Source organism: Urocampus carinirostris, chromosome 6 (genome assembly GCF_059441175.1).
Source record: "Urocampus carinirostris isolate Australia breed hairy pipefish chromosome 6, RoL_Ucar_1.0, whole genome shotgun sequence".
In the NCBI taxonomy this organism is placed as follows: domain Eukaryota; kingdom Metazoa; phylum Chordata; class Actinopteri; order Syngnathiformes; family Syngnathidae; genus Urocampus; species Urocampus carinirostris.
Window position 1 is genome coordinate 24478212 of NC_142354.1, and position 26425 is coordinate 24504636.

Genomic DNA, 26425 nt, shown 5'->3' on the forward strand with positions numbered 1-26425 from the left:
GCGCGCACGCACGGGCGTTCTCTTCATTCATCGCTGGCCGAAAGAGAGACGCGCCTCTCCCGCGAACTGAGGTCGTCCTCCTCGCCTCTTCTCGCCTCCATCGCGTGAAAGTAGGACGCTCAACTCCGCAATGAGGGGCTCCTGCCACCCGAGAAACCGTGCCGGTAAGCCGAAGCTTTTTTCCGTTGCGTTTAGAAGAGTTATTTTGTTGCGCGAGGCTACTTTGGCTAGCAGCGCGACTGAAGTAAACAAGTGTGTCACGTAGGCTCGTTTCCGGATGTCGAGGAGAAAAACACACAGTCAATTTTTCATATTTTGGACTGCGTTTAATGAACATACACTTTGGTACTGTGTGGAACAATGTCCTCTATTTATTCGTTTTAAACAGAATTGGCTTGCAAGGAAGCAAGAGATGGTGTTATGGAGAAGCTTCCTTAACTGCTTACTTATATCATTATCATTATAACGGTAAACTCGACCCCCTCTATTCTTAATTGCAATCGTAATGGGAGTTGGGTGGGAAAAGTTTCATCGTCAAACATTTCAAGGTAAAAAAGAATACTCTGAGAGTGGAGAGCATCTGACAGTTCCTGGTCAAGAACACAAATCCTCTGTATGAGTCCTAAAGAACTACAAATGTTCCTGTTGATGAATGGCTTTTGCGTGTTTCCAGATAGAGGTTCAAAACAGATGATTAATCCATTCAAAGGTTTTATTACAGAATATATTCTGGCAGATTTTTGAGTTTTTCCATGCCCTCATGTAGGTTTAAGATCAGGGGACAGTGTAATAGTAGTCTATAGTTTGCAATAATCTGTGGTATGTGCATCCCTTTGATACTCCTTGTGATTAAGGGCTTTACAAATAAACTTGACTTGAGTGGGAACAAATGAACTAATAAACCAGGGATGGCGAACACGCGGCAATAAGAATGCGGCTCTTTGCCTCATCATATTTTCTATATACTCTTTGCCTTGTTTCATGTTTAGTTTTTGGTGTGTATTGAAGGTGGACACTTTGCTTGAAATCAACACAAGAACAATACTTGTTGTATTGTAAGGAGAGGAGTGTGTTATGGGAAATAATATGTTTTTGATTGTGTGTGTTTGTGTGTCTGTCTGTCATGGCAGGTCAGTGCGTGGTGAGGCTCTTTGACTCTTACAGTTAAAAATTTCGGCTCTTTGTGGCAAACTTGTTCGCCACCGCTGTAATAGAACATGGCTGCAGGAATTCACTTGTGCGAAAACTGACATGTTTTTACATTGTTCTTGTTCAATAACAGACCTTAAGATAATTAAAAATCTATTCCAAGGAAAACACACAGTTGAATAGAGCACTATTCTACCCATTACCACCATGCCATCTTTGGGGGATGTTTTTCTCACCCCGCTCATCCCTTAACGAGGAAATCAATTGTATTTTGTTAAAACGGACGGAAACTGAATTTTAAGTTATTGTGATCATCTCAGGAATGTGCCTGTTTAGACCTCTTATGAACTGGAATTGATGTTTCCTGTCTTACTATGTATTCTACTCAAAGAAGTAAGATGGTATTATTAAATAAAACACAACTTAAGTTACATAATTACAACTAAATAAATGAAGTTATGAATAAAGAAAGTACATAATCATGAATAAATAGGGGCAATATTGCAACGTTCCTCAATGGGGATTTGATTGTTTTGGATTTGGAATAAAACATGTCTGACAAGTAAAAAGGTGTGAATCAGGTTTCAAGTTTCAAGTTAAGGTTTCAAGACAGGTGAAGGTTTAGGTTCCCTTAAAAGAGTCCTAAGTCGGGTGTCAACTTTCAAGAGGTCGAAAAGTTGTGAGTCGGAATCTCAATTCTGGCTTTACGTGTGCTGCGTTTGCATGTTGTGTTGCTAATTCTTGTGTTAGGCTAAATGCAAGTTATCATTTGTTGTGATTTTGTGTCATATGAGTGTGATCCGTTTTTAGGCAGTATGTGAACCTTTCCTGTTTAATGTTAGCTGGTGTATGCATTTCTTTAACCAGAAATCACCGAAGCTAACAGCTCCTTCTTTGTTACTGAGTATTGCAGAAGTAATCTACAAGTTAACACCAAACAATGTTTTTTAATGACTTGGTAAACGTTTGTTTCCAATTATTTTTAAACAGAAATCATTATAGCAATCTATTGGATGGTTTTATTGAAAAAACAAAACAAAAAAACATGTATTTTGGATCTTTGTCGAATTAAAAGTGCATCAAAACAGAATTTTTAAGAAAAATGTGACGAATATTAGTCTAAATTTTGGACTATTGAAATATGGTTGTCAGGCTGTAAATGACCCTTGGTCCCTGGTCTGGACACCACTCTATTTGGCTAAAGGTCTACCAGTTTCATCATGCATTCCTTAATAAACACTGTTTTCACAGTATTACTGTCTTGTTTATATGTTATTACTGTTTTGTATTTGCTAGGAGTTGGGTTTAAATAGGCTCATACAACCACAAAAGTATCTTCTCCCCCCCCCAAAAAAGAGCGCTGGACAATTAAATCATAGTTTAAAAAGATGCATTAGGAGTCAATTATAAGAATTGATCGCACGTGTAAAGACATTGATCCTGTTAATGATTTTAATTGAATCGTCTTCATTGCCCTTAAAGACAACGTAGTGAAATATTGTATGCAACGAGATTAGACACGGCAGTCCATTGTAAATTGAAGAGAAAATTAGTTAAAATACGGTGTCAGGATGAATATAATATAATAATATTATGAGAGCGCAATGAAAAAATAGTGCATCGTGACCATAGTGCAATGAAAAGTCGTGCAATAACAATTAGCAGCAACAAAAATTCCCTACGAAAACAAGATATGTTTTTCAGTTTTGCGTGCTTATTTAGGGTGGTTTATCAGCATTTTTATACCTGGTAGAAAGCAGATGCCAACAATACAAAACACCTTCTATTAATCTTTTCCATTGTTAACATTTTAAGACGAGCTGTATTTGGAACCTGTCCACATGTGTTCTTTAGGGGGTTAACTGGTTCCCTCAGTTACCATATTGATGACCCATGCTTTCAAACATGCATCGAGGAAAAAAAGTCTCGTTGGCTTCTTTCCATGTGAAAGCAGTCGAAATCAATGACACTGTTATAATACAAACCGCCTGTTGGCGCGTTGTGTAATTCATTTTGGCTTCAGGGACTTCTGCAAAAACAAATGACCGCTGCGGTCATGAATGAGGGAGTTGCCTCTTGATTTGATATTCATAATTGTTGTTCCAAGGACATATGTATTGCCAACCTGACAGGACGTAAGGAGGTGTCACCGCTCTTTTGACCTTAATCTTGCCCGTATGGATTGCTAGGTATGCCAGCGTTATGGCAATGGATGAGAGTAAAGGCATCCGGCCTGTTTTGTGACATTTGTGCAATGTGCTGGTTGTAGAATTCAAACTGGGTGTCAGAGCCCATGCTTACAGCTCGTCTTTTTTATCTGGTCATGTTTTTATTGGCGATATGTTAATGGTTTTGCTTAATAATTCCAAAAACACACAAAATCCATCACATTCGCTTTCTCGCTCCCTCCCTCCCTGGTGGAGTCTGTGCAGGATCTGGGGGAAAGTTCACTCTCGCTCCGAATCTCTTTATAGGCTGCAGCCTGCGCATGCGCACTCGAGAACTGTGTCGCTGCATGGGCAGCTTTTACATGTGGAGACGTGAGCTAAATTGGGCATATGTGGCTCAATAGAATCCCCCAATATCCCAGCATAAACTAAATAAAGCATAAAGCAATTTTTTTGCCCTTTCCCCTTTTACTAAATTGTTTTACTGTGCAATTTATTTTCGTCCCCATTTTTGGGGTGTTTTTGAGTAAGCTCTTTATATGCATTTGACAATCACCTCACTTGGAAACAGACTATCCATACATCCATTATCTGCATCACTTATTCCCAGTAGGGTTGCGGGGGTGCTGAAGCCCATCCCAGCTATCTTCGGGCAGTGGGTAGGGGACACCCTGAACTGGTTGCCAGCAAGCCGTAGGGCACACAGGGACAGAAAACTCACTTATTCGCACCAAGGGTCAATTTCGACCGGCCAATTTATCTGACATGCATGTTTTGGGAATTTGGGAAGAAACAAGAGTGGAGGAAACCCACGCAAGCAAGGGGAGAACATGCAAACTCCACACAGGAAGGTTTGATCCCATGACCTCAGAACTGTGCCGTACACGTGCTAGCCACTGAGCTGCCGTGCTGCCCCGGAAACAGACTATGTTTTACTTATTCCCTTTTCAGTGGTTTGCCCGATTATTGAAATATTTAAAGCAGCTGTCGCCAACCTTTTTAAAATGGTGAGAGTTTTATTTTTTTGCTACTGATTTGCTGCTATATTCACGGAGTTGCGTCCAAAATGCAGGCAGATGTGCTCAACAAAAGGATTGCATTTATTAAAAAACAGCAACAAGGGGAAATAAACCAGATCTTAAGACAACTTGCAAAATGCTCAAACCAGAAACAAAAATCAAACCTAAATATGTGACAGTGTTATGATTGGATGGTAGTAATGAACCGATCTGTGGGGGACAGCAAGGAGAAGGTCCCCGGTTGCTTCTGTATCCTGTCCTGGCGGTAAAGGGAGGGTCACTTGGCAGCTTCTTTTTCCTGTCCTTGCGGCGAGTAAAGGGTCCCTAGGCCGCTTCTGTTCCCTGTCTTGGGGGTGAGGGGAGGGTCCTTGGCGGCGAGAAGGTGCGTTTCACTGCGACAAGGTCCCTGTTTTGTCGGGAAGGGACAAGGACCCTTGACCGCTACGGTCCATTTAGAGAAAAGCTTTCACTGGTTTACCCCTGCTGCATCATACAGGTGCCCTGCCCATCCCTTAGAACACTTCTAAACATCCCACTATCATTTTACAACACCTCTCCACTTATTCCTATCACCAACATGTTATATTTATGTTATTACCAGGTTGAAATTACTAGAAAGTTGGGTTATAAGATGCACAGTCATCCACCCAAAGATCTGTTTTGTATAAGGGCAGTAAGTGATTTACATATATAAATTAAAGGGCACATTAACAAGAATTTTAAAACAACTTGTGTGCTATTTAAAGACACTGATCATTTTAATGATTTTTCATGCAAGTTAGAATTCAAATTTCCTAGAAAATCATAACAATCACAACAGTGATGACTGGTGAGCTATTTTTAGAACCACCTGGTATTTTTAATGGGCTACAGGCTGCCCACTAATTCGAAGGGACAGTTTGTATTATTTGACCACTAGGTGTCACTGTTTTGTGTCATGCAACTGAAAATGAGTGCTAAAAAGCACAGTAATACAAATTGCAGAGACTAAGTGACCAAACCACACAATTTGTCTTCTCGGTTTTTTTTGTGTAGTCTTGCAAGGATTTCATTTTTTAAATTTTGCATATGAGTGCTAGTAGCAGCAGGATAACAGACAATTATGTCAACTCCCTTTAAGTGAGGCTAAATTTATGTAAAATCAATGCAAATTTCTCGAGCCAAAAGTATTTAAAAAATGTATGATTATGATTGTTCATGTTTTTTTGCTTTTCACTCAAACCAATATTTTTTTTCATTAATTATATATTTTTTACGACCATGAGGTGCTCATGAGTACACCTCCCCTTAAATGATTGTGAGTCTATACACATTAAACCCAATAGATGGACAAAGACTTTTTTTAATTTCAGGCCCTCTTTTCCAAAATTGAAGATTTAACATCAAATGAGTCATAGATTAAATAGGTTTCAGTTACTAGTTTGCACAAGAATGAAAAAAAGAAAAATTGGCATTATTCTCCAAATTAAAGGAAATAATTACCTTTCATCTATTCACTCTATATAAACTCCAAAAATCACAATTTTGGAAACATAAGAGACAGTGTATAATATTTAGTGGCTCCTAGTGGTTCAAAACCTTTCAATCAGTAAAAAAAACCAAAAAAAAACATTGATTTGAATATCAGGCAAAGGAAAATCAACTATCATATAAACATTATTTCTATAAAAAAAATCATAGGTCAAGAAATGTGTATTTTGTTTTCATAGTGGAGCCTCTACTTATGTCATGTTTGTCTGCCGTTTTGTTGCTTGCAGTTGCTCTGGTTTTCGTCCGCATTAGACAAGAGTGTCAGTGAGTGATCAAATATTACACAAATAGAGACATTTTCTATACAATTGATCCTATTTACTGCAATAAAACTGAAATTTTGAGACTTTGTAATAAAATAAGGATTATAAATAATCAAAAATGTATTTAAATATTTGATGATTAATTTGATAATTGATTAGTTGTCAATGGAATTATTAGTTGTTGCACGTAGGTACATCCGTCCAATAGCAAAGTGGTAGCCGGAAAACGATCACAGAGCTTGTCTGTTAAAATCGGTGCACCAGTGAATATGTCCTCGGGTGAACTTGAGCGGGCCACCTTGGTTTACTCAGCTCCTCACACTCATTCTCTGACAATGTACTTTTTCCTGAATTGCTTGTGCATTTAATCCTATTTGAATAGTTTGATAAGCGTTATATTTAGCTTTTAGGAAAACACAAATCAAACAAAAAACACATTGAGACAAAATACTGTAGCTTCCATCCATCCATTACCTGCACCGCTTATCATCAGTGTGGTCGCGGGGGTCCTGGAGCCCATCTCAGCTGTCCTCGGGCAGGGAACACCCTAAACTGGTTGCCAGTCGCAGGGCACACAGAGACATACAACTCACCTGCTCATTCGCACCTAGGGACAATTTGGACTGGACAATTAACCTGACAAGCATACTTTTAGAATGTGGGAGGAAACCAGAGTGCCCGAAGTAAACCCATGCAAGCAAGGGGAGAACATGCAAACTCCGCACAGGAAGGTTGGTAGCCAAATTTGATCCCATGACCTCAGGAGTGTGCCATGGATGCACTAACCACTCAACCACTGTGCCAATACTGTAGCTTATGAACCCTTAATTTATAATCGTATCATATTAGTTTTACTCACTTTGCGCAAAAAGCTTTGTATGCCTGATAATAGTAATATATGCATGTGCAGTCTGTAATTAAAATAACTACGGCAAGGGATCAAGATATTTATATTGTCTTATCTGGTTTAAAATACAGGGTGAAAACCAGACGTCTGTTACTGACTTTTTAAAAACAAATGTAATGCATTTAAAGAAATGTCATGTCAATGTCAAATTCTAAATGTAAATTGCACTTTATTTAGGTACACATTTGTGGGTCTGTTAAATACATAGCGAAAAGCGGTAAAAAGCGACACCTAGCGGAGGTTACGTATCACTACATTACACGGTTGCAATCATTTTACGAATCATCATTTTGCAAAAACAGCGTTTTTTAAATTAATTTCGAGGCATGAAGCTAAAATGTATTTTAATTGAAGATTATTGAGTAAATTTTAGGTAGATTCTATCTACACATTGCACAATTTAACCTTATTTTCTCCCGTTACCCGTTTTATTTTAAATATAGAGCTTAACCCTCATGTCGTCCTAATTTAAAGGACCTTTTTAGTACTTTTTTCTAAAGCCCACATGGAAATGAATGAATGAATAAAATCCATTTCATTGTTTTTACGGTTGGGACTAATCTAGGAAAAGTAAAAAAAATAAGTTAAAAAAAATTTCAACTCTTAACAGCTTCGTTTTTCTAATGAGATTGTAAACCAGTGGTGTTTATGATAAGTTAAATAAAGCACATTGTATCACAAATTTGTTCAATGACATCATAATTTCTGCTAAAGTATTTATTTTATCCTCTCATATTATTTAATATGCGACTTATTCCATATCTGTCAACCCCAGTGTATTACTCTTTTTGTTAATGATTGCAACTCTCATTATTAAGCTAAACCTTACCAACACAACAAAGATAATTTGTGAAAACTCATTATACGTAGGGGGATACTTTACTGTTTGGCAAGGGGATTTACCAGAGGGGCGGGCAGTGCCCACCCACGGACACGCTCTTCCCATCCAAAGAAAAGTGGATTTAGTACTGACGGCAGTCTGGGCAGCCAACTCTTTCAGCTCCCAAGCAGCACTTCAGATTGTTTTTGTTACTTCAGTCCTTATACAGTAATACAAATTGTAATGTCACATTATGCACAACATGGCTTAAAAAGGGGAGGAAATGCTTCAAAAAAACAATGGAAAGAAGAGAAAATAAGATAAAGAAGAAGACGATTCCAATAAAACAAGAAAAATAGGTAACACGTTCGGAAAAAGGAAACAAAAAAGGGGAAATTAATAAGAAAAGGGAAAGGCAAGAAAAATCAAGTAAAAAGCTAAAGTAAGCAAAATGAAAAGAAAAGGGGGCAAAAGAGAAGAAAGTAAGAAAAAAATAAAAAGCTAGGGAAAAGGAAACAAAAGAAGAACATTTAAATTAAAAACCGAAAATGGAATACAAAAGAAGAATAAAAACTAAGAAAACAAGAAACAAAAGAAGGAAAACGAAATTTAAAGAAAAAAGCAGGAAAAATTGTAAAAAAATAAAGCAAGAACTAAACAAGAAAAGACACAGTTTTGGTGTGGTCCCTTTGACCAGTAAATTAACAATAATGTAATATTATGCATGAACTATATTAGCATTTTTCCCCAATCCAGTGAACTTTAAACTTGTTTAAAATGAAACCTTTTTATACTAAGCGACTTTCAAGTCAAGCAACTGGAACCCTGGCAAGACACAACAAAATGTCAATTCATGTCTTTTGACTTCAGTGCAAAACGGATAAACTACAAAATACAAGAATTATCATTTCCACCCCCCCCCCCAAAAAAAAGAGAAACACATCCCTTAAACACACTTAAAAATTCAAATGAAAGATAAAATAACAATAGTTTTAATCTTATAAATACTCCACAAATGTAAAGTCAACAACACAGAATCCATGTTTGAGCAATCGCTCGTGGGGAAAAAGGCGTCTGGAATGGAGAGGACTAGCTACTGTTTTAATTAATGAAGTCTGTTGAAAGCTGTTGCTGCATGTGCTGTTGGTTATGTTTAACGTGCATTATTGCTGTGCAAAGATACGTATAAAACGTATATAATACGGGGGGGGGGTGCAATTAGCAGTTATTCTACCCAATTAACGTGTAAAAATGATTGTTTTTATCTGCATTCGCCACCTGCATGGCACGAGCTTGTTGTTGTGGCGCTCCGCCGCTCTCATTGGCTGCAGAGCTTCCGCTTGGCTCTGTGATTGGTCAAGACCGTCGCTTACACTCGCTGTACACGTGCTGCGCGTGTGAAGCTTGTTTTTCGAGACTTGTTTTTCTCATTGCGCTTCTTGTTTGGAACCTGTCGCTTTACGATAACTACTTTTGCAACATTTTGAAGGGATTTGTGTCGTTTAAAAGAGTGATACAGTTAAAAGCAACCGATCGAAGTTTTTATTGACACGTTAAAGAAGTAGGATACTTTTTTACCCCGTGCGTTCGACTTCTTGTTGCGCTTACTCTTTCCGTCATTACGGTAGCGACAACCTGCTGTTCCTCGGTTGATATGACACGTCCTCCCTGGAGTTTGAGTTCATTTTCTTGTCTTTGCGGAGAGTTCAGATGATGTTAGAGAACGAGGATTATGTTTTGGATCCCTGCCCGAGGGAGCTCACTCAAAACCCGCTGAAGAAGATCTGGTTGCCGAGGAGGTGCAGCCACATCGCGCAGAGACGCGGTAAGGTGCGCTGCAACGAGGCGCTTCAACACGTTTTGCCTTTTTAATGGATCTTTTCACCTGGTCATGTGTTTTTTCATCGGGTTGTTTTCCAAACGCATTTGCAAACTGGTCTCCCTCCCTCTGGATGGCTCTCTCGTAGCGTCCCATTTTGTTTTCGCTGAGTCGTGTTATGCTTTCGTGCGTGCTGCGATGCAGCATCAGTAGTTTGGAGTTTACTCTCGACTAGATGCAACGCAAATGTATTTAATAGTGTTATAACTCTGTCCTTGTAGAAAATTGGATCTCAAATGTCCAAAAGGCTTCAAAAGTGCACTTTATCCCTTCCACATAGAATGTGCGAAAAGTATAAGAATCTTATAAGCTTACAATGTTCTGTTTTAAGATTTGTTTCCTTATCTTGCTTACTTTTCATGTAAAATAAGTTCAAGATAATCTAATACAAATTTTATGTCCTTTCCCCCTTATTTTTTTTATATAGTTAAAACATTCATTTGAAATATTATTTTTTTGTGTTTCTAGTAGGGTAAAAAGAACACTTGAATCTAATATGTATTTTATCAGGGAAAATGTGAGAAAAATATATAAAAAAATAATAATAATAAAACTTGTTTTTGCTACTTTTTTTGTAAAATGATTTCAAAACAATCAAATGACTTTACACATGTCATGTATTCATGTTATTTTATGATAAATATATATACAATTTTTCCCACTTAAAATTATTGTTTTATTGTACTAGAAAAAAAGTGAGAAATGCAGAAAAACACTTCAAAGACCTATTTTTTTTACTAAAAAAAACATTTATTTGAAATACAATTATTTTAATGTTCCTATATTTTCATTTGCAATTTTAAAGTTAAAATAATACAACTGAAAAGGAGTGCAACATTTTTATGAGAAAAAGGAGCAAATGCAGCTACCACAAAAATAATATTACATATGATTACTCACTTTTTCTTTAAGTTTTATTTTAAATATTATTATCCTTATTTTACTATATATTTGATTTGTTTTCTAATAAAAAATGTGTAAAAGTGTAAAAGTCTGTTTTATTTTACTACAAGAAGTAAGAATATTTTGTGAAATAAGACAACTGATAAATAGGATAAGTAAAATAATGTGATTATAGTTTATTTTACTAACAAAACATTTACTTTAATCATTATTATTTTACTGGAAAAACAATGTTAAAATATATTCAAAAATAGTAAAATTGTTCATTTTAATAGGAGTGTGAGTTTAAATATGGTAAAATAACAATTTCAATTGCGGCACAGTTCTGAGGTCATGAGATCAAAGCTCCTGTGTGGAGTTTGCGCGTTCTCCGGTTTCCTCCCACATTCCAAAAAAACCCCATGGATCTCAGGTTTATTGGCCGGTTTGAGTAGTCCCTAGGTGTGAGCGAGTGACTTGTCTGTCTCTGTGTGCCCTGTGACCGGCTGGTAACCAGTTCAGCGTGTCCCCTGCCCACTGCCCGAAGATAGCTGGGATGGGCTCCAGCACCCCCGCGACCCTACTGAGGATAAGCGGTGCAGATAATGGATGGATAAAGGGTAACATACAAATACAAAAATTATACCTAGTTAAAAAAAAAGAAACATTCTTTCCTAAAAAAAGTGCTACATGGCCAGCATTTTTTTCATTTTATTTTTGGAGTTCGGCACACAAAGATTCGAAGTGAAGGACTTGGCTGAAAAAAATATTTCAGTTGGGTTATGAAAAAATATTGAAAGAGCCTAGAGGTTAAACACAAAGAGAGCATTGCTGTACATTTCAATGCATTCCTACTGAAAATGGATCAAGTGTGCAAAACCTAAAATGTATTCACAGTATGCATGACCAACTGCCCGACCCTCATCGTGACGGTAGGACTCCCAGCACGTGGGAAGACTTACATCTCCAAGAAGCTGACCCGATACTTAAACTGGATCGGTGTGCCCACAAAAGGTAGCGAACCGCCCTGTGCTGCATCATCCGTGACATCTATTTTTTAATGAATGCATTCATTTTTCAATTCATTCATCTTTTCTTGATTTGATTACATTGTTTGATTTTTCGTATGACAGAATTCAACGTGGGCGAGTATCGCCGGGAGCGTGTGAAGATCTACAAATCGTTTGAGTTTTTCAGTCCAGATAACGAAGAAGGCTTAAAAATTAGACGGTAGGTTACCCAAAAAATATACTGTACCTGCATATAAGCCTACATCACATATAAGCCTACCCCTTAAAACTGCTTTAAAATAGCCACATAGTAAAATAAATACATGCAAAAAATATGAATAAAACATGTACTTAAATATCAATAATTTTATAAATGTGTCTTGAGTAAAGATGAATACACCGTTTCTAAAAATAAATGTATTTTAAACCATTTACTGGTCCTTGAAGCACCGCTTCGATAGCAGACACTCATAGACCATTTTTGTATTTCTCAATGATTCCTCCTACTCCATTGTTGTCACTATTTTCCACTTTGCCTTACAGAATAAAATAGAATTGTCTTTATTGTCGCTGATATCAACGTGGTGAAACATTGTCTGCAAAAAGAAAAAAAAAGATAAAAGACTATCAGAATAAATAGGCAAACAAGATTTACATCGCCCTGCGATTGGCTGGCGACCAGTTCAGGGTGTCCCCTGCCCACTGCCCAATGATTGCTGGGATGGGCTCCAGCACCCCTGCGACCCTACTGAGGATAAGCGGTGCAGCTAATGAGATGAGATGAGAAGATTTACATCCATTGGCAAAAAAGGCAATAAAACACATGCAACTTTCCTGGAACTTATTGTTATCAACGGCAAAAAAAGGCAATAAAACACACTAAATCACAATGAAATTAGATGTCTCTCTCAAACACAATTGGGAGCATGGGGAGCATGCAGACATGGCACGTGGATACAAGATGGAGAATGAGATATGGTGGCCAAGCGTAGCATCTAAATTGGCAAGATAGTTTAATTTAAGGATTGTTCTTGGCGGAGCCAAACCTACAAAGACCCTGTGTAATATCTGATCTGCTTAACGGCCAGCAGATGCTCATTTTTTCCAGCAGATTCTCATATTTTCGGGGCGGCAGTAGCTCAGGAGGTAGAGCGCTCGTCTTGGGATCAAGGGTTCCCAGTTCGAATCCCGGCTTCTCCGTGTTACATGTCGAAGTGTCCTTGGGTAAGACACTGAACCCCTAATACCCCCAATAAGCAGGTTAGCGCCTTACATGGCTGCAATACAAGGCCGCTATTGGGAAATGTGAAGCACACTGTAAAGCGCTTTGGGAAGTCATTGACTTGAAAAGCGCTATATAAATGCAGATCATTTCATTTTTTCATTTCATATTTTAATCCAATGTTTAGTACAGCAGCGGGTAGCAGCCTGGCAACACGTAAAAGTATTTTGGCAGCCATCCGGCACATCAATTTACCACTACACTCAGTTCAGTGCCTAGCTACCACCCTGTCAGCACGTGGCACCATTGTAATGGATTTATGACCTATTGCTCAGAACCTTTACCAGTCGTAAGCCGGATGTTACCTGTATAAGAAACCAAAAAATAATCCTTTCTCTACAAATGACTTGTCTTCACTCAGTCACTGCGCAATGGCAGCACTGAACGATGTCCGGCAGTACCTGACTGTGGAAGGAGGCCAAGTTGCTGTGAGTTTTAACAGGCTAGACCCACTCTATCTTCCACACTGGGATCTGACGACGGGTTTTCCGGTTTTTTTTTTTTTAGGTATTCGACGCCACCAACACCACGAGGGAAAGGCGGGGCGCCATCGTCAAGTTTGCCGAGCAAAACTCTTTCAAGGTGAGCGCATGATCGAATCTTCATCTTAATCTTGAGATGAATCACATTTATTTGTAAAGCACTTTTCATGCGCCAATTTTCTACTCAAAGTGCTGTATAAAAACATTCAGCGTACGATAAGACAATAAAATCCCCTCCCAACAACCTGAAACGCCAAATACACAGACACACACAATGGTTAAAATACAATAAATCGTAAATAGTAGTAGAAATAAAATAGGATTATGGCAAGGCACAGACTAACCGTGCAAGGAAAAGGACCTGAGAGAGGCTTATACACACTGATAGAGACGGCAGCAGATGGCCTCAGGATTTTCAGCCTTTCAACCAAACACCACCAGTATTGACTGACCTATCTGACTGTTTTGTTGACATTCCCTTTAGCGCGGCACCATCTAACGGTTGCATAACGTAACTACAGCCTCTACTGTAGCCAAGTCAAGTCAAGTCACATTTGTTTATATAGCCCTTAATCACAAAAATGTCTCAAAGGACTGCACAGGATTACAATTACAAAATTGCACAATTACCTGATCTTAAAGCAGCATGCACTTATAGCGCCTTATAATGCGGTGCGCCTTATGTATGGAAAAAGTTTTAAAATATATCATTCATTGAAGGTGCGCCTTATAACACGGTGCGCCTTATAGTGCGGAAAATACGGTACATAAAAATGTGAGATAAAAACTAAAGTGTATTACAGTAAAAGGTTAGAAGTTAAACAAATCAAGCTAAATAAAAAATGATCAGTTAAAACCTTGATTAAAAAAAAAGTGGGTCTGACTCATGGGCCTCCTTCTAAAAATGTCAAGGGTCCCCTCAGACCTGAGAGATGAGGACCAAAGTGGTGAAATGCTGCTGCACCGCAGGTTTTGCTCCACACCTATAGAACAGTTCACAAACCAATGATAGTGGAACAATTTTAAAAGCAAATCAATTCAAGCCATGTTTGTTTGTACAACTCTTAATCACAAGAAGTCTCAAAGGGCTGTGCAAACTACAGACTATTATTACACCATCCCCTGATCTCAAACCTACATGAGGGCAAGGAAAAACTCAATAACCTCAGCGCGAGGAAATGAAGAAACCTTGAGAAAGGGCTGCATAATCGTGAAAAGAAACCAAATTGATTCAAGATTTATATCGTGTCAACAAATAGATTTTTGAAAAGTAGGTGTTGCAAAACTATTGCCCCCGTTTGAGTTAATACTTTGTGCAAACTCCTTTTGTGCAATCACAGCCACACGCCTTTTTGGGTTTGTTTTTATACGTTTTGTGTATCATTTTTGTCCCCTCCAGAGCCAGATTCCTTGCTGAGCTCGGGGCTAAGATATATTTTTTTGGTTCCATTTTGTCTCAAAATATATGGTTTGTCTCGAAAGTAAATGTAAATATTTTGCTTTCATGACTCTGTGATCGGCGCATTTTCAGTGACACTGAGGATACAAAATTCTTTGAATTTACTTATTTGGAGTTAAACTGATTGGAAATCAGACAGATAAGTTGGCCCAGTGGTGGCAGTGGTTAGCGTGTGTGCGGCACAGTTCTGAGGTCATGAGATCAAATCTCCTGTGTGGAGTTTGCATGTTCTCCCCGTGCTTGCGTGGGTTTCCTCCGGGCACTCCGGTTTCCTCCCACATTCCAAAAACATGTTAGGTTAATTGGCCGGTCCAAATTTCCTTAGGTGCTAATGAGCGAGTGAGTTGTCTGTCCCTGTGTGCGACTGGCTGGCAACCAGTTCTGGGTCTCCCCTGCCCACTGCCCGAATATGGCTGGGATGGGCTCCAGCACCCCCCGCGACCCTACTGAGGATAAGCGGTGCAGATAATGGATGGATGGAAGTTGGCCCAAGACACTTAAGACAAATAAAAACTAGTAAAAGCATGGTAATGTGGAAGTTGCTGTGATGAAAGCCCCTATTACGCCATTGTGGGTGCGCGCAGGTGTTCTTTGTGGAGTCGGTGTGCGAGGACCCAGACGTCGTCGCGCAAAACATCGTGGTAGGTTTTTGTCTATGCGGCTACGGTCATGTCAAAACACCGTTAATATCTTCAGAGTGTTTTTTTTTTGTCTGGGTGTGCTAGCAAGTGAAGCTGGGCAACCCGGACTACATCCACTGCGAGACTCAGGCGGCCATCGAGGACTTTATGAATAGGATCAAGTGTTACGAGTCGTCCTACCAGCCGCTGGATGAAGTTTTGGACAGGTGAGCTTGCGTGTTAGCTTTATATTCAGAACAAAGAATAATCAATTAGAAAACTCAAATTAAGACTGTGAGACCAAGATTTAGAAAAACATGAGATACAAATAGCTAAAAGGTAGCTTGACAGTTAGCTAAAAAGGAAAACCGCTAACAAACTAATAGGGAGTTAAATTAATAGCTAAAAGAGTTTAAAGCCATCTAAATAGCCAGATAGGAAGCTGAAAACAAAGGAAGATAGCTTGCTAGAAAAGTGCCCAAAAAGTAGCTTGATAGCTAAGAATTGTTAGCTAGATAGCATGTGAAAAATATATACAAAGCTACTTAAATAGCTCGCTAAATAGCTTAAAGGGTAGCTTTAAAATTAGCTAGAAAGGTAAACAGGTAAAAAACTAATAGGGAGCTAGATAGTTAGCTAAAAGAGTAAAAAGCCATCTAAATAGCCAGATAGGAAGCTGAAAACAAAGGAAGATAGCTTGCTAGAAGAGCCCAAAAAGTAGCTTGATAGCTAAGAATTGTTAGCTATCAGGCATGTGAAAAATATATAAAAAACTAGTTAAATAGCTTGCTAAATAGCTTAAAGGGTAGCTTTATAATTAGCTAGAAAGGTAAACATGTAAAAAAAATCATAGGGAGCTAGATAGTTAGCTAAAAGTGTAAAAAGCCATCTAACTAGTCAGATAAAAAGATAAAAACAAAGCTAGATAGCTAGCTAGAAAGTAACTTAATATTTAGCTTAATAACCCGCAAAAAAATTGTTAGCTAGATATCGCGCTAAATTGCTAAATAGGTAGGAAGATAGCTAGCTATAAAAGTAGCTGTATAGCTATCTAAAACAAACTGCACACTTTGTGCTCATTCAGTTTATTAACCTATACATTGTAATTTAGTTTATTGTATTTCCTGTAAAATAAATCAATACAAATATGAATCAATTTGTTGAAAACTCAAATAGATTTTTATTCTACTCTCCAAATTAATTGCTTACAAAGCCCATGACTTGTTTTGTTTTTTTATTTCTAAAATTACATATCATGTTGTTACTATGTTGTTACTATGCTATTACCAGGTTAATTATTAAAAAGTAGGGGTTGAGTAGACTTAGTCAACCAACAAAAAAATAATCATTTTACTAGATAATCACATTGACCCAGCACTCGTGGCCCCTCAACTGTCAATAGGGGGCCCCACCTTGGAGACACCCGCTGTGGATCATTTCCCTTAAAAAAAACCCAAATCGATTGAATTTCTGGCGTATTTGGTGCATTCAGGGACATGCCGTACATCAAGATCATGGACGTGGGCCGGCGCTACCTGGTGAACCGCGTGCAGGACCACATCCAGAGCCGCATCGTGTACTACTTGATGAATATCCACATAACGCCCCGCTCCATCTACCTCAGCCGGCACGGCGAGAGCCATCTCAACATCAAGGGCCGCATCGGGGGGGACTCGGCCTTGTCGGCGCGAGGAAAAGAGGTACTTACCGGCGCTCAAAACTTTCTCACGCCAGGATCCAGGTGCTTGAAATCCTTGAAAATGCTTTATAAGTGCTTGGACTTGGAAAAGGTGTATGAACCTGGTCACACTGTTGATATTTTTTTTTTGTCAGTACGCCAAATGTCTGCGGAAGTACATCCAGGACCAGAACATAAAAGACCTGAAGGTGTGGACCAGCCAGATGAAAAGAACCATCCAAACGGCGGAGTGTCTGGGCGTACCGTACGAGCAGTGGAAATCTCTTAATGAGATCGATGCGGTGACTGGAATTTTTTTTTTTTTACTCTATCATATATTTTTTTCTGGAATATAAGGCGCACCTAAAATACCCAATTTTGTCCAAAATTTGAAAGTGGGCTTTGTAAACTGGTGCGCCTCATTTATCACGAAATTCTGGTGGGGAAAACCGAAATTTCGTCCTGAAAAACAACTTAGCATCTGATACATCAAAGAGTTTTTTCCCTTGTCATGTTTTTTTGATTGACTTCAGAAAAGAAGTCAAACATTCACAACTCTTTCACAATGTGTAAAACTTGGCCAAATAATATACGCAATAGCAGAGTTTTTAGAGTTGTCTCCAAATGGCCATTTTAGGGAACACTTTGAATTGACATACCTTTAGATTTTTTTTTTAATTTCGATGTTTAGTTTTTCAGATTTTGACCTGGGACAAGGTAAGGATTCATGCTATTGTCCCAGCTGTTTTCCAGCAACGAAGTCCATGCTATACTCTTCTGCAGGCATGTGATTGCAAAAAATAAAAATACAAAATCAGGCCCTAATATAGACCTTCTGCTTCTGTGTGCTCCAACCTTGATCACTCAATGTTAGTAGCACTTGCAGTGATTATTTCAGTTTGGGACAAAACTCCAGACTGTTACCTTTCAAGAGAGACCAAAACCGTCCATGTTCTCCAAACAGTTTAAGAACAATTTACTTTGGGTACGTCTTTGATCGGGATTTTAGCCGAATTTTACAGGAACGGTAACGTGTTAAAAACATTTTTAGTGAAAATTGTCCACTGACCCCCTCTCTTTTCACAGGGCGTATGCGAGGAAATGATGTATGAGGAGATCCAAGAGCATTACCCTTTGGAGTTCGCACTACGCGACCAGGACAAATATCGCTACCGCTATCCCAAAGGAGAGGTGAGTGCTAAGCCTGCTGGGTAAAAAAAAAGAAATGATAATGTGATGCTGAAGGGAGCGTTGTGTTCCTTCAGTCGTACGAAGACCTCGTGCAGCGTCTGGAGCCCGTCATTATGGAACTGGAAAGGCAGGAGAACGTTCTGGTCATCTGCCACCAGGCCGTCATGCGATGTCTTCTGGCTTACTTTCTCGACAAGACGGCAGGTAACGCCCATAATTGAACGACAGCACCCCCTACTAGCGATAATCATCTTTGCGTTTGTGCCCCCAGGCGAGCTGCCCTATCTGAAGTGCCCCTTGCACACGGTGCTGAAACTGACCCCATTGGCTTACGGTAGGTGGTCTCGATGATCTTTGAGCAGGAGACTGATCTTGACGACTGTTTCGTTTCTTTAGGGTGCAAAGTGGAGTCCGTCTATCTAGGTGTGGACGCTGTCAACACGCACCGAGAGCGACCAGAGGTTAGTAAGTGGACTGGTAAAACCCATTGCGCCCCTCTCCTGAATAATTTATCTTGGTCCAAATGAGAGCTGGAGCTGAGCAGTTCCAAAGGTTTACTACAGAATATTCCGGGCACAAATGAACTGTTGAAATTCACTTGTGTTAGCAACACTATACATACACAGCAGGCCATAAACTTATTGTAATTCTTTTACAAAGTTCAACATTAACTCTTTCATTACCGGATGTTTCTCTCAAATGAGAAAAGTCGGTGCCAAACAATGTTTGCCATTTTGACCAATTTTTGTAGGCCTACAGAAAATTTTGCTCTGTAGCCATATAAAAATAAGACACGTCAAAAGAAAGATTCAACCCTCATCTTTCATTAGAAAAAAGTATGTTTTTTGCTTTTACCATTGTTTACTAAACGGTTTATCATTGCTAAGTCTCTTGAAAATACTCGTTTCCAGAAAACTACAGAGAAAAACAGGCTTTTTTTAAGAAGCAGCGCTTTCACTTTCGTGCTTTTTTTGCATTTCTTCTTTAAAAAAATAGCGTAAGATGGCACTGTATTGTGTAATGCGAACGAAAGTCTGTGCCACAGAGCACAGCAGCAAGATGCCTGACAAACATGGCGGCGACTTCTTGTTAAGGATTTCACTTTGGAAAACAAATCCAAATATCTTGATCTATGTTTTTGTTTATCATACTATTGTTAATTTTTATCAATCTATAAATTTTTGCCAAGTATTTAAATAAAGTTTTTTTTTTTACATTTTTTATACCACTAGGTATCACAAAATATTACACACTGTCCCTTTAACTATTTGTACTTATCCACATCTTTGCTTCTCTGACCACACTGCTTCACCACACTTTCCCGCCACATGGGGCTGCCCACACACTCTCAAATCCTGGATACAGGAAGCAATACTTGGAAGTCGGGGCTTCCTTAAAGTATGGACCAAGTTCTAATCAAAGTCACTCTTCCCATCTATTTGTAGTTTCTCATATTGAAATTACCAGAGGCTTGATACTTACTGAGGAGCTGCCCCAAAGCCTTTAGACTGGGAGGTCGGAGGTTCGCGCCCCGGCCGAGTCATTCCTAAGACTTAAAAAGTGGTCGGCGGCGCCCTCTGTTGGCTGCGGCTGCATCGGCTCGCTACAACGGGTCAGGTGTAATCGACATTTCGTTCTGTGTACATTGTTACACAGAATGACAATACAAGGAAATTATTATTATTATTATTATTATTATAACAATTATTTAAAAAAAACATTTTGGCACTCAGGAACAATGCTTTTGCAAAAGTATCTTTACGTAAGACAGCATGACGGTGCAGTGGTTAGCGCCTGTGCGGCACAGTTCTGAGGTCATGAGATCGAACCTCCTGTGTGGAGTTTGCATGTTCTCCCCGTGCTTGCGTGGGTTTCCTCTGGGCACTCTGGTTTCCTCCCACATTCCAAAAACATGCATGTCAGGTTAATTGGCCGGTCTGAATTGTCTCTAGGTGTGAATGAGCGAGCGAATTGTCTGTCCCTGTGTGCCCTGCGACTGGCCGGTAACCAGTTTAGGGTGTCCCCTGCCCACTGCCTGAAGATAGTTGGGATGGGCTCCAGCACCCCCGCGACCCTACTGAGGATAAGCGTTGCAGATAATGGATAGATCTTATCGTGATGGCACTGAATGAGTTAGAGGGGTCCCACAGTTTAAGAGAGCACTGTCCTACTGACAATATCCTTGTAAAAACTTACTCAAGCCACTCAACATTTGCATGAGGAAATCAATTTTATTATGTGTAACGGGGACAAAAGGTGGACTTTAATCATGTTATCTCCCTTTAAGAAAGGCGATAGACCAAACAATGGTGCCTAAGGCCACCTCTGGCTAGAGAATAAAACACAACTTTTTTAATTCTGACTAAATAAATGAATATGTGTCAAATGAGGAAATCATATAATCATGATTGAATATGGGTTGTGACTGATTTTAATATTACAACTGAGCCTGATTATAGGGAAATATCTCGAAGTCTTATCTTGAATGAACCCGGGACATTTTTTCAGCTCACAATCAACGTTAAAATGCCATTTTCCGTCTTCTCATGATTCATAAAGGCTTCTGTTTGATTTCCCCGCGGCTCCTGTAGAACGTGAGCGTGCAGCGTAGCACGGAAGCTGCCCTGAAAACCATACCGACGCACTTCTGACGTCCTCCCTGGCGGCACCGTTTCCCAGCCGCTTTGCCTCCACACCGAGACGTTCCACCCGAACGTACTCCCGGTTCGGATTCGTGACACTGTATGGAACTGCTGTGATGTATAAAGGAGAGGATTTTCCGGGCGGGGCAGTCATACAGTCTTGGGAGTTGAAAGTGGAGCTAACATTAGGTCTGATGACCTAATGTGGTCACTGTTGTTCACAAAGGACAGTAAAAATAAGCGTTACATTTTGTATTTTTTCATCATTGCATATAGAGTCTCCCGTCCTCATCGGCGGCATTTCGCCGTGGATACATAAAGTGACTCTCAAAATCAACGTCAGTCGGCCCGCCTCGGTTGCCGGCATCGTAAAAATGGGTCGGCGGTGGCCTCACATCTCGTGTTATTCGTTTAAATAAGCTACGTCCACTGCCGTCAATTTCTAGGTTTTAGACTATGTTAAAACCGGTTTTAACGATGAAGGAAATAACCATGAACGCATAAAGTGACCCAGCCTACTAGAACAAAACTGCTCTTTGAGCTGGCTCTTTGATGTGAGCAACAATAATGAGCTAGCTCTTTAAATATCCCTTTCTCTCTTTTATGTTACTCCTTTTCTATTTTCCTCTCTCCTTGTCTCGTGACTGGTCGATATGAGTGGCGTCATATCTGCATTCTTTACTTAGTAGAAGCAAACGCTGGATTCGCTCCTAGTAAGAGCTAGGACATTGCCAATAGCTCAGCTGGTGAGATGCACATACAGGCTTGTGGGTTTGATCCCTAGACAAGCTTGTAGAAATTCTCGGAGCCTAGTGTGGGAGCTGTGGTAAGGGTTTTGGTTGGAGCTCGGGTTAGGGTTTTGGTTGGATGGCGGACTAGGCTTTTCGAAATTTACCATCACTGGTAGCTCAACTGGTAAACTGCCTTATAGTGGCACACCTGGGTTTGGTCCTTTGTCAAGCCAGTAGAAAGCATAAGGGTGGGAGTTAGTGTTGGAGCCATGGTTAGTGGGTTAGCGTTGGAGCTTGGGTTGTTTTGGTTGAAACTAGGGTTAAAGTTGTGTTGGGAGATTAAGCTTAGGGTTATGAGCAATAGGGACTTAATTGGTAACCCAACTGGTAAGATGCCCGTCTTCAACACCAGGCTTATGGGTTCTAAGCGTATGGTTTTAGTTGGAGCCATGATAAGAGATTTGGTTGAAATTAGAAACAGCACTAGTAGCTTAGCTGCTCAGATGCCAGTATTACACTGATAAGGTACTGGGTTTGGTTCCCACTCAAGGCAGTACAAATTTTGGTGTCAGGGTTTTTGTTGAGGCAACCAAAACAGTTATCTTAGAATTTGTACAGCGTTGACTTGGGATCGAACCCACTACCCCATTAATGTATAAGGCATTTTATTATTAAACCAACCACTGCTGTTACAAAGCCCAATAAAAACCCTAACCATTATCCTAGTTCCAACCAAAACCCTAACGCTTGCCCCAATTTTAAACAACTAACTAAGGCTCCAACCCTGGTTTCAGCAGAAAACCCCTTACCCTAACTCCAACTAAAACACAAACCCTCGCTCCAACCAAAATCATACCTAGCTGCAACCAAAACACTAATGTTTACTGGCTAGACTGGTGATTGAACCCACAACCTTGTTAGTAAAATACAGGCATATTACCAGTTGAGATACCAATGCTTCTTCTCATTCCGACCAAAACTGTAACCCAAACCCTAGCTCCAACCTAAACCGTAGTTAAGCACAACCCTAGCCCCAAGCAAAATCCCAACACTACTTTCACCACCAGACCCCTAACATTAGGATTCGTACTGGGGATCAAACCCACACACATGACGTAGTGGGCTGTAGTTGACCATTCTCTACCCTGATTGGTCAAAAACAAAAAAGATTGGCCGATACATCTTTCGTGCTATTTTCCGCAGGCAAGGGTACTCTCTATTAACGTTGCACCACCCAAAAGGCAAATAATGCCCCCTGTGCCAACTACGTTCATTTTGATTCAAACGCACCACCTCAAAAGGGCCGCTTCATTCTCTAAAATAACTAACGAAACCCCCCACCCATTCTCAAAAAGCTTCCCTCTCGAAACCACACGATAGGTGTTACGACCAAGATGGCTTTAATGGGGCCCTCATTGACTTGCACTGTCCATTTATGTCTGAGGCCACTTGGCGGATTCCCAGGGTACTGCAGGCCCTAATTAGAAATGCATTGCACCGATATAAATGGATAGGGCCCACATTGGCTTGCACACTGTCCCTTAGTTTGGGGCTACCCTGCGGATTTCTGGGGTACTACAGGTTTAAATTGGATGTTCATAAAATCAAAATGGGCTTTTTTAAAATGGTGAATTTCGCAGCAAGGAGAGATTTTCATGCCTGTGAATCATTATATTTTGTAATCACTGAAAATAAAATCAGAAGACCCGTTTGGTAGCTGAAAGTCGGATTTATGAAATTCGCATCACTACTGCCTACGATACGACAAAGTAATCGAACGAATTGCAATTCTTTCCATCTATATATGAACTGCCACCTTTTAGAGGAACTGTAATCTTTGCAAATCATGATCGATTTTTTTTGTCTAATAACAAAAGTGCCGGTAGTGTCACTGGTGCTTTTGGGTCTCGAGCTTTTTGAGGAGCCTTTTGAACATGAAGGACGTTCTGTGAAATGTTGATAGGAGTAAAATATGTCGGGATATTAAAAAAAAAAAAACTGCACAGCATAATTACACTTCAATTGTGCCCATACCTTATTGTTTATACTCCAAATGCGTCGAGTTTGTGCCTGTATTGTAATGAGAAACGTTTGATCTTTGACTATAGTACTTTTGAGAAGAGGCCGTTTGCTAAGTAAATCATACTTGCTCTCACATAACATCATACTCTCGCACATGCACAACTGTAGTCTTATACAGTCGTACCTATGCAGAAACTTTACTATACTCTCATACAAACATATCGCTGCACTCAGACATTATACTACACTCTCATACACACAATACTATACTCTCACACATACTACATAATACTGCGTGCAAATACAGTCATACATCAAACTGTACAACATATACATAGAGATCAGTCTACAAGTACTCAAAGAAAAACATCACCGAGAGGTGATAATTGCACTAAAACCCTCTAGTAATAGCAATTTTAATAGTGTGAGAAAGAAAAGTATCGTGAGAGTGTATAGTAGTGTAGGGGGATGGTAAAGTAGTATGTGAGAGGAGTAATATGTGTAAGAGCATAGTAGTGTTCAGGTGAGAGTATAGTAGACTGCATGAGAATATAGTTGTACATATGTGATATGTTATATGGTAGAGTATAGTTTACTTGTAAAACAGCCTCTCATACGTTTTAATCTGTTCATGTGCACGACTGTTGGAATATTTTTTTTGCTGAACTTTTTTCATTTGTCAATAAATTTTCAGTGTTTGATAGTTGTTTTTCTACACTTTCCTTTTTTACACCACAGGACTCTGAAAATCTATCACACATATTGAACTTACTAAAAGACAGTTTCTACTCTTTTTATCAAGTATTTTTATTATTTTACCATACGTTTTCAATCTGCAATAAGTTGGACTCTGTAAAAACATAATGTGCACCGATTGATTGCCTTGCGGTCATGACAAAGGGCATAGAATTAGCACAATAAAATATATATAAAAAAACAAAACACTTTCAATTTTCTGGGAAAAAACAAATCCGGCCTATGCTCGTCCACGTGGGTGGGAGGAAGCGCAGCGAGTACATTTGTACATTATTTATATTTCTCATCTCAGCCGACGTCGTCCGTCTCACGCGCCGACGCTTGTAGGAATGTTTTTTAACATCAGAACTGCAAAACAAAAGGATTTTGGTTAGACATGGTTTTGTCCCACTCTTTGTAAAAGGTTCGTACAGGTGCTTGAAATCTTTAAAAATGCTTGAATTGAAATGTTTTCTGGGATTGAAATGCACCTGTATTTTGGGTGAAGTGCTTGCAAATGCTTAAAACAGTTGCCATGTTTCTCAACAAGTTCGCTTTAAGATGATACCGACACTGCTCTTGGATGGTTTCCCTTTGCCATTGCAGTTAATCTTCCCGCGTGATTAAACGGCAGCTGATTTTAGTTTGTATGGCTTTGTCCAATGAAGCGTCATCGCCCAAGAGGACAGGTGCATGGTACACCTAGACATGGCACTATGAAGTTGATTACGAATCCATTATGGACATTTATTTTGGGCCATGCAAAAAATTAAGGTAGCGTTTCCCGGTGGTAAATTGTAATGGGAAGAATTTCCTGCAACTGAAAATGTAATCAACATATTACTTTTGACCCAAAATATTTCCACAAATATATTTGCGAATTACTCAAGATAAAAAAAATCTTAATAAATGCACACGCATGATTAAAAAAAATACATGATAGACACCGTGGTACTAGATTCATTGGAAAATTGGCTTTGAAAGTCTTTATGAAGTGCTTGAATTTGGCCAGGAGATAGGTGTACAAACCCTGTTTGTAGTCAATGAACCGTATTTTCTGGACTATAAGGAACAGATGATTAGTTGGTTAGTTGGATCCCTTAACGAATATGGTTGTAGGGGCACCATCTCCTGTGATATGTCTTACACATACGTGTATAATGCCCTGTTTAAGTGTAGCAAGCACAATACCATACAAACTAATGCCAGCCACAGTTAACAACAAGGAAAAAAGAAATGCAATGGCAAAGTGAAAGCACAAGAAAGCAGGGTCTGAGTCATTTTAGGCAGACTAGTTGAGGAACGTGGCAACAATGTCAAGCATTTAGAAGCACTTGACCCAAAACTCTAGGAATTTTCAATCTTTGAAAACATTATAATACGAGCATTTTCAAATATTTCAAGCACCCGTAGGAACCCTGATTTATATCTTCAACTTTGTCAAAAATGCTCTATGCACAACATACAGCACAGATAAATTGCTTTCTCTTTTCCATGTGCAAACATGGAATTGATAAGGCACAAATTAATGATGACTAAAAGCAGCAAGTTAAGACAAATAGCACCAACTTTTTTTTTTAATCACGTAATATAAAAATACATTGGTTTTGAAAAAAAAAAAATTCTTTAAATTATTCAGCAAGACTTTGTTTTCTCCATTCTCTTTTAACATTTGTTCCTGGCACCTTGAGTAAAAATAGTGTGACGAGATAACATCTAATGCCTTTTCGTATGTCATCTGTATCTAGCTGTCTAGTGGTTATATTTCGGCACCATCATTGCCGAGACCCGGTTTTGATTCCCTTTGCACAGTAATTTTGATTCTGGTCAGCAACAATTATTGACTGATCAATCGTACAACTGATATTTACTGTATGTGTATTAAGAAAGTAATTCAGTGTGCCTTGTACATGAAAATATAGGATAAAAATATTTGGGGGGATGTGCCTTATAGTG

The 26425-nt window shown here is 39.3% G+C and overlaps 2 protein-coding genes across 3 annotated transcripts in view; one reads left to right on the forward strand and one right to left on the reverse strand.

Moving 5' to 3' along the window:
* Positions 1-24437, forward strand: pfkfb4b (6-phosphofructo-2-kinase/fructose-2,6-biphosphatase 4b). 2 transcript variants are annotated; one of them, XM_088338391.1, is made up of 14 exons: positions 1-164; positions 11515-11631; positions 11751-11847; positions 13271-13337; positions 13417-13491; positions 15435-15491; positions 15576-15697; positions 16963-17170; positions 17304-17450; positions 18235-18339; positions 18414-18543; positions 18611-18673; positions 18736-18800; positions 20931-24437. In XM_088338391.1, the coding sequence occupies exons 1-14, from the start codon at positions 131-133 to the stop codon at positions 20988-20990; spliced, it is 1347 nt and encodes a 448-aa protein (XP_088194517.1). In that variant the 5' UTR covers positions 1-130; the 3' UTR covers positions 20991-24437. The 2 variants fall into 2 exon arrangements, with proteins under 2 accessions (XP_088194517.1, XP_088194516.1); XM_088338390.1 differs by lacking the exon at positions 1-164 and adding an exon at positions 9269-9681.
* Positions 20551-26425, reverse strand: part of arpc4 (actin related protein 2/3 complex, subunit 4) — a 9797-nt gene continuing 3922 nt past the window's right edge. Inside the window, exon 6 of the mRNA XM_088338392.1 lies at positions 20551-24838. Coding sequence (XP_088194518.1) covers positions 24833-24838 — 6 coding nt within the window. The 3' untranslated portion in view covers positions 20551-24832. The remainder of the gene's footprint in view (positions 24839-26425) is intronic.

Coding starts and splice junctions, on each gene's coding strand:
- pfkfb4b (XM_088338390.1), top strand. CDS start 9,567: ATGATGTTAGAGAACGAGGATTATGTTTTGGATCCCTGCCCGAGGGAG. Junction 18,544..18,610: donor CTTTCTCGACAAGACGGCAG/GTAACGCCCATA, acceptor TTGTGCCCCCAG/GCGAGCTGCCCTATCTGAAG. Junction 18,801..20,930: donor CGCACCGAGAGCGACCAGAG/GTTAGTAAGTGG, acceptor CGGCTCCTGTAG/AACGTGAGCGTGCAGCGTAG.